The sequence below is a fragment of the Lontra canadensis genome, unplaced genomic scaffold (genome assembly GCF_010015895.1).
Source record: "Lontra canadensis isolate GAN:19392208 unplaced genomic scaffold, GSC_riverotter_1.0 scaffold201, whole genome shotgun sequence".
NCBI lineage: Eukaryota > Metazoa > Chordata > Mammalia > Carnivora > Mustelidae > Lontra > Lontra canadensis.
Genome location: NW_022631195.1, coordinates 76,422 through 84,660, shown reverse-complemented (window position 1 = coordinate 84,660; position 8,239 = coordinate 76,422). Strand labels below are relative to the sequence as shown.

General features: G+C 64.5%; 1 protein-coding gene across 2 annotated transcripts; it reads right to left on the bottom strand.

Annotated features, from left to right (window-relative positions):
- Positions 1–1,027: 1,027 nt before the first annotated feature.
- LY6E (lymphocyte antigen 6 family member E) lies at positions 1,028–3,879 on the bottom strand. 2 transcript variants are annotated; one of them, XM_032848359.1, is made up of 4 exons: positions 3,776–3,879; positions 1,856–1,961; positions 1,335–1,454; positions 1,028–1,248 (listed from the first exon to the last, which is right to left on the bottom strand). In XM_032848359.1, the coding sequence occupies exons 2-4, from the start codon at positions 1,905–1,907 to the stop codon at positions 1,028–1,030; spliced, it is 393 nt and encodes a 130-aa protein (XP_032704250.1). In that variant the 5' UTR covers positions 1,908–1,961; positions 3,776–3,879. The 2 variants fall into 2 exon arrangements, with proteins under 2 accessions (XP_032704250.1, XP_032704249.1); XM_032848358.1 differs by lacking the exon at positions 3,776–3,879 and having other exon boundaries at positions 1,856–2,179.
- Between the last annotated feature and the right edge of the window lie 4,360 nt (positions 3,880–8,239).

Sequence of the window (8,239 nt, the reverse complement as noted above, 5' to 3'; positions counted from 1 at the left end):
GGAGGGGGCTGCCTTCCTCCCAGAAGCAGACTGACCTCCCTCCCTGCTTCCTGTCCTGCCCTACCTGATGATGAACTTTCCACGTGGCCAAGAGTGGAGGTTCTCTTCTAGGCCTGGAGGGCAGAGAGCTATGGACTCAGGGGAGCCTCTCCCTATGTGAGCCTCTGGGTGGGGCCATGGGGGTCCCCCCCACTGAGGCCCCTGCAGGGAGGGGGTCCCCCAGACTGCAGTCATGGCCACAGGCAGTCACGGCCAGAGCAAAAGGTGGAGAACATGTGTTTATTTGAGGCACCAAAGCAGCAGGCAGAATCCAATGTGGGGGTGGAGGGAGAGGGTGGGGCCGCAGCTGGAGGTCGGTGGCGGGGCGGGGGGGGGGGGGTTCCTGGGTCCAGTGGCCTAAACCCTGAAGCACTGAAACCCCATCTTCCAAAAGGCCAGCCTTAAAGTGAGTGAATGTGGGCTGCAGAAAGGCCAGAGAAAAGCAGCTTTGCTGTTGAGGTCAGGGTGCTCCGCGGCCTACATTGGACTCCTGACCCCGTCCCCCCCCCAACTCTGACTCTCCCGCACACTCGCACGCATGCCCAGGGTGCACCCAAGCCCCGTCCGCGCCGCTGAGCTAGGCCATCCCCTGCGACAACAACGTCCTCAGATGGTGACAACAGGCCTTCTCGGAAGCAGCGGCCAAAGCACAGCTCCCAACCCAGCTGGGAACAGACGTGCCCCTCCCAGTGTGTCCCCAGGTCTCAGTCCTGACTCCGGGACCCTCGGCCTCCCGCCCTCAGTCCTTCCCAGGTTCCCTGAGGAAGGTCACTCGGCCGCCTGCGGAGTGAGTGCTGCGGGCGCCTCTCAGGGGGTGGGGGAGGCGCGAGGGGCAGGCCGGACCCTGAGCACCGGGGCAGCGGGGGCTGGGATCGAGCGGGGCGAGGGGTCGCAAGAAGAGGCTTCCGTATGGTCTGGGAGGGTCTGGGAGGGGCCTGGCCTTCCTTCCTGAGCTGGGGGAGTCCGGGCCGGCTGCCGGGCAGACGAATCAGGGCCTGAGCCGCGGCAGGGCGGACAGCAGGCTGAGCAGGAGCCCAAGGCCCAGCAGCCCGGTGCTGGCGCGCAGCCCCCGGCCAGCCGTGCTGATGTTACACAGGAAGCTCTGGCAGCAGTGGGTGCCGATGGACGCCACGCCGAGGTTGACGCTGGGGCTGGGGCAGATCGGGGAGCAGCCCTTGTTCAGGGTATGGCCGAAGTCCACCAGTTTCCCTGCGCAGGAAGACAAGGCGGTGAGGGCCGGCGCGGGGGCGGGGCGGGGGCCTGGGCCACGGGCAGAGGCGGCGGGCGGCGCTCACCGAGGCCGGCAGAGGCGGACACCGTGACACAGTAGTTGTCCGAGTCCGAGCACACCGTCGGCTTCAGGCAGTAGAAGTTACTGTTCTGATTCGTGCACGAGAAGCACACCAGGGAGCAGGCTGCGGAGGAAGGGAGGCGCAGCAGGTGACACCTGTCTCGGGCCCTGGGGCGCCTTCCAGCGGCATCCCCCGATGTCCCCTGCCAGTCCGCAACCCCCAATCCTTGGTGGATGTTAATCGAGCAATCGTCACACTCCAGACCCAGGCCCCGGGTACAAATGCACTGCGGGGAGCGTGTCAGGGGCAGACCCAAGGCCTCCAGGGGAGCAGCGAGGAGGAGTGACCCACTCTGCTGGGGCAGAGGGCCGTGGGGCCATCTGGAACAGGTCACGTGGGAACGGGCCTGAAGGTCCCCTGGGCGCTGCTGGGCACCGCTCGGGAGAGAAGACAGAAGGAGAGTCCAAGAGGAAAGCAGGGCTCACCCAAAGGCAGGGCCCGGGGTCCCGGGGGGGGCATCTCACCTCGCTCCACACCCAGCAGGGCAGCCAGTAGCACGGGTAGGAAGACCTTCATTCCGGAGGAGATGGGTGTCCGGTCTGGGCTCTCACAAAGCCAAAGATACGGGTCCTGCTTAGACAACAGCTCGGTGGGGGACACAGCTGCCCCTTGGAAGGAGGGACCAGAGCCACAGGCCCTGGGAGCCACGCTGCCCTCCATTTGATAGACAGCGGGGTGGGGTGGGCTGTCTTCCGGCAGCCACACAGCCAGCACATGGAGGGTCCTCCTGCTCCATTCCCGCCCACCTCGCTCAGTGCACACTCCGAGCTGAGACCCCTCCCCGAGCTCGCGGGGCTTACGGCTGGGCGGGCTGGGGAATCTAGACAGATCTCAGGACCACACAGAAAGGAAGCCAAGAGACTGGCCCTTGCTGGTGGTGATGCTGGGGGCGGGGGGCATGGTGACCAGGAATATTAGCCAGCTCACATCCAGAACTTTCTGTTCCTGCCGTGAGGACTCAGGGGCCGGCTGGGCCCTGGGCACCCGCCTCCAGCAGCCTCCAGCAGCTTCGGTGTTGTGGAGGCAAGGGGCGCTTCCCGCTCTGTAGGATTCAGCGCTGACGACAGCGAGCCTGCAAAATCTGCTATTCCCCCATTTCCTGCCTGAAAAATAGGTTCGGCGAGGTTCAGCCAGGGAGATCTGTGTATGGAGGCTGGGACCCTCTCCCAGGCAGAGAGCAGTGACAGTTGGTGGAGGAAGCCCCAGGGGGAGCAGCTGGGGCTCTGGTTCCGTGTTCTGCAAGAGGCAAGGTGTGGGAGGCGCAGTCTGGTGCCTTCCTGGGGGGACAGCCATGGGCGGCAGAAGGGCATTCTGGGCCCAGGGAGCTGGGTCCCGGGCGCTGGGAAGAGGAATGCGGGGGAGAGAACAGGCTTCCCCCATCCAGTTCTGGGCCCGGGGTAACATCTTGGGGTCTAGGACAGGAGCTTTGGATGCGGGCAGCGCGGGAGAAAGGAGCCCCAGCTGCCTCTCCTATAACGTGAGGTTTGGGCCTGGAGAAGCTCTGAGCTGTTCTCCAGGAAGCTCTGGAATGCACAGCCACCAGTCACATCTGGTGTCCCCACGGTCCCCGGCCAGGCATGCAACCAAACAGGCCCCACTGGGCTGAGTCGAGGCACTAGCTGGAGTGGATGGACATGAGCAGGGTCAGGCAATGGGAGCCCTGAGGGGCACCAGGGGGGCCTCGGGGACAGTGCCATCTGGGATCCGGACGGCCCACTCCTCCCCCAGGCTCATGGGGCTGATTTCTGACAAAGCCAGGCATGCAGGGACTGGGGGCCACTACAGAGGAGCTAGTCCTTGTCCTGGAAGATCGAAGGTGGCTCAGCGGGGGCCAGGGAGCGGGGGCTTTGGGGGCCCACGTTCCTAGGCACCTCATACGCTTGCATAATCTTTGGCAAACTAGCTTTCACCCCTTGCCAGGGTAGGCTCCAGTCCCCAGGGTGGTCGGTCCACCAGGAAGAGCCCTTAATTCTTCCCATCCTGCGGGACCGCCAAGATCCCAGCCCCCTTCTCGAGTCAGCAATGCTGCCCCTCGCCAGTCCCCGCGGGAGAGGCGAAGGGGAACCTAGAGTCGGGTGATGGCCCCCCTGCCTGCGCGGCTCTGGGTCACCCAGCCAGGGAGGGCGCCTGATTTTTGGTGTGTGCCCGCTCCAGCCCCGATCTTGGGCACGGTTCGGAAGGGCTGGGAGGGCTGGGAGGGCTGGGGGATGGGAGTGGAGGCTCAGCCCCTGTGCGCCGGGCCCACCCGTAAGCCCAGCCTCCCAGCCTCCTCCAGACCCTCCCGCGTCGCTCCCGGCACCCCGCTCGCAGCTTCTCTCCGCCCTGCCCGGCGCCAAGGGGGTCGTCCCCGCTCCCCCTCCCCGGTCCGGACCCCGCCGACTTACGCGGGGCAGACGCAGGTCCACGGCCTCGCCGAGCTCCCCAAGCCTGGCGCCCAAGCGCACAACAGCCCCGGACTCGTGTCAGCCGCGGCGGGCGGGGGAGCAGGGGCGGAGTCGGCGCTCGCGCGGGCGGGGGAGCAGGGGCGGAGTCGGGGCTCCGGCGGGCGGGGGGAGCAGGGGCGGAGTCGGGGCTCCCGCGGGCGGGGGGAGCAGGGGCGGAGTCGGGGCTCCCGCGGGCGGGGGGAGCAGGGGCGGAGTGGGGGCTCCCGCGGGCGGGCATGGGGTCGGCATTCCGGGGAGTGGGGACCCGGGCAGGGTCGGACTTCCCCGGCCCGGGTGGGGCTGGCAGCCCCCCCCCAGGGCGGGCCCGTAGCCCAGCCCCAGGGAGGTGTCGCTGGCCCGTCAGGCTGGTCCTTCTCGTCCCCACGCTGGGCACGCGTCATCGCGCGGCAGCCGGGCTACGCGTGGCGGGCGTGTGGGGGCGGGGACGGGGCCCACCTTCGCCGGCCGCGCCCGGGGAGGGCTCGCGTCCCTTCCTCCCAGTCCGGTGGGAGCGTTTCAGACTCCCGGGCGGGCGGGGCCGGCTGCGGGCGGGGAGGAGGCGGGGAGCTTGCCTTTAGCACGCCGCCCCCTCGCCCCGGGCCCCCGGGGTCCTCGGCTCCCGGCCTCGCCGCCTCGGGAGTGAGCCCTTAGCCCTCCCGTGGCGGGGGGTGGGGGAGGAAGGCCCCAGGGGGCAGTGGTTGTGGCCGTAGGAATCCCCGGCGGGACATCCTTCTTTGCTGCTTCTGGATTCCTTTCTGCCCTGGGCGCAGGGGCTGCCTCTTCTGCGGCTGCCCGACCCGGGCCAAGGCTCTCAGCCAGGACGCTCCCGGGCCCCCAGCTCGCTGTGCAGCCAGGGGATCGGCTCACAAAGCCAGCCTGATGGGACCCTCCCGGCGCAGAGCCGAGAGGCCCGCTGGGATAAAGGCAGCACCCTTCGTCCGTCAGCACAGCCTTTGGGCGCTGTCTCAGTAGGTGTTCCCTGGCTGGACCCGCACCATCTTCTCTGCGCAGGGAGGCCGTGCCCTGGCGGGGGAGCGCGGCCTGGCAGGACTCCACGCCCGTGCATCCTGCTTCTCATTGGCCAGGCTGGGAGGCTGCCTGCGGCGGGGCAGCTGGGGATGCTGGGCTGGCGGCAGGCAGGCCGGGCTGCAGGGCCCTTCTTTTGCGGGGCGGGGGGGGGGGGGGTGTTCCCCTCCTCCTGCAGGGACGTCGGTGGCGCGGCAGCTCCTTTGCCGAGTCTCAGTCACCTGCTTGTTTTGGAAGTACACTTCACTCCGCGGGTCCTGGGAGGGGCTGTGGCACCTGACCTTTTCTCTTTGCCTTTCTGGATGGCACTTGCGGTGAGGGTGGTGAAAGGCGCCAGGCCTAGAAGCTCTACCTCTTCTTCCTCCTCCTGTTGGGGAGGACAGGGGAGGGGGAGGGAGCTGAGGCAGAATGGCAGCGTGGCCTGGGGAGCTGCGTGGGAGAGGGCCTCTCATAACACACCGGTTGCATGGGAAAGGTCTAGGGGCATGTGAGGGGCCATGTGAGTGTGCAGGGGAGTGAGTGAGTGTGTGGTCGGTGTGTGTGAGTGTGCACGTAAGAGTATGTGTGTGTATGTGTGTGTCTTCAGTTGAGGATCAAGGTCAGACATTGCATGGTTCTGTGTAATGTCCCGATGATGTGGGATGGCTCAACTTGGGAAGGCTTTAGGGGCTCTCTCCCTGGGGGGTCTGCGCGTGTCCCAAGAGGTCCCCAGGCAAAGAGCGGTGGTCTCTGGGGTTCCACACTTCCAAGGGTGATGGCCCTGCTGTCCCCAGGGACATGCAGTAAGCCACAGCCCTTGGTTACCCGCTCTGGATCTTACCTCCGGAGGTAAGATGAATTTGGGTCCCCATAAGAGGCATATGTTTCATCTTAGCACTGCCCGTCACTTTCTGTATGGGCTCCTTGCTTGTTGATTCCGCCCAGCAGGTCAGCCCTCGAGGGCAGTGCCCAGCACCCAGACCACCACCGGCTCGAGGTCGGGGCTTAGCAAGTATTTGTGGCCGAAAGCATATGTGGGCTCTGCCCCATGCAAGACAGGACCCCGTGATTCAGGGAGCTCTGTGAGTTTGAACAACCAAGTCACGATGAGACTCAGATGTCCTTTGAAAATGTGTCTGAACATATATGGCCAAGCCAGGAGCTTGGGCAGTGCCTGATGATGTAAGCTGTGGGGTCCTTCTGAGAACCTTCCCCTCAACAGATTGGAAGTAGAATGACTTTGTCTCCAGTTCGTTTCTGTGAGGTGTTCCGTGATACAGGAAGGATTCTAGGCAGGTCCAGCCAGGTGGTTTGGAGAGGGTGGGTGTTGTGGCTAGGATAGAGGGTCATGCCCTGGGACCCATTCCTCCTGAAGGAGGCCCCACATCCAGGGACTTGGCATATCCAGGAGTTACCGGTCACACGTGTTCCCTGGGACCACGGTGACACCTGGGGGCCTCCTTTATAAGGTCTGCCCACCATGGTGGACCCACTCAGGCTCCCTCCTTCAACCCTGAACTCTGGAAGCCTCCTTCGCGTGCACTGGACACCCCCTGGAATGGCCAGGTACGTATCCATCTGGTGGACTTGTGTCTGTGGACACACCTGCTTCTGCTGCTTCTGTTTCTCTTTCTTGGGCTTGCTGAAGTCTTTGGGCTTTGTAGACCCCCTGCTGATTTCCTGGGCCAGCTACTGCCCCCCCCGGGGGGGCCCAGAATGTTCTTTCTTTCTCTACTCCAGTGCCGTGGTGTTCGCCAGCCTTTCCCCTGGCAGCTCTCCCCCTGCTCATGCTCTCTGGGGAACTTTCTCTGGGCAGAAGTGGCTGGAGTTTGGGGGTACACATTTGCCGCTGGATGCCTCCTAGTCCTGTCCGGGGTCTGGACCCAGGGGTGTGCACGGTCTGGCTTGTCTGGAACTGGGAGAGACGGGTGCCCACTGCCCTCACCGTCTGCAGAAAGGGGATCCAGGGGCTTGAGGAGCCCATAAGAGGAGCCTGGCGCGGGGTGCTGAGGCTGGAGACTGGGGCCACGGGGTGCAGGTAGGCAGTGGTCCCTGGCCAGCATTCTGTGTTCTCACCCTAAGAGGGAGGCACAGCCCTGGTCCTGGACCTTCAGCGCCTGCAGCTTCTGTGGGTCGTGCTCACGAGCTGGAGCTGTGACAGGTGCGCTTGGCCTCTTTGGGGCCCGGCAGCCGAGCTCTCCCATCTGGAGCTGCCCACCTCCTCCGAGACCCCTACTGCAGGTCTCTGCTCAGGGGTCCTGTGGGGAAGTGTGCAGACCCCCGGCCCTCCTCTCCTGGGCTCTAACTCTCCCAGGCCAGGAAGCCCCGAGCCACTCTCGCTCGGGCCCTAGCCAGATGGGCGGCAAGGTGTCGTCAGGCAGTGGGGCTCAGTGTGCAAGGAGAGCTGCTGGTGAGGCCACACTGTGGGGCACGGTACGCCTGCCTTACCTCTCTGGGCACAGCTCCCCGTCTTCGCGTGGAGCCTTAGTGTGCTCCCCTCTGGCTGGCCCCGCTTCCCCCAGAGAACGGCCTGGAGTGCTACTGTGACTTCAAAGCACTGGCTCCAGCCACAGGCTCAGCTCACCCCCGTCTCAGGCTCCTGCCTCAGGCCCTTTGCACAGCGGTCCCCAATCCTAGAACAGGAAGTTCACTCCAGACCTCCTCGGCCTGCACCCTCGCTTCTCTGCTCGAGTGCCCATTCAGAGAGATCCCTCCCCTCCTGCCCTGGAAGTACCTGGCCCTTCTCCTTGACACGGAACACACCGCCAGCAAGCTTTGATGCCCAGTGAATACTCAGACGAGTCCATTTGCCTGGAAACACAGCTTGAGAGCTGGTGCTGTGGGATAGAAAGCCACTTAGAATTTAGAAGTTAAATACACACACACACACACACACACACACACACACGTGTGTGCGCGCACGCTTACAATTTAGAAGCTTAAAAAAAAAAACCCAAAAACAAAACAACCCCCACCACACTTAGAATTTAGAAGCTAAAAAAAAGCGTGATGTTTGCAAGGATGGCAGGGCATGGGAGGGTTGATCTGCAGGAAGGGGAGCTATGGAAGGGAGAGCTGTGGGAGGGAGAGCGGCAGGGAGGGTGCTGGGGCCATAGTCCGCCAGGCCCCTTCACATGCAAGACCTCAGGCTTCCTACAGACACAACCTGAGAACCTCTTCAGAGGGCCTGGTGGCTGGCCGTGCGGAGCTCCCGTGACAGCCAGTGGGACTCTAGGCCAGCAGACCTGGGCTCTGAGATGACCCGTCGGGATCCAGTACGGAACTTGCTACAGAGCACGTGAAGAAAGACCCCTGACCTACAGGACGGTGCCCGGAGTTCTAGAACTCTCGGATCTCGCACCTGGGGCTGGGTGCCGGGAGGCTGAACTTTGCTGTTGGTTGATGGAGACACAGAGGGCA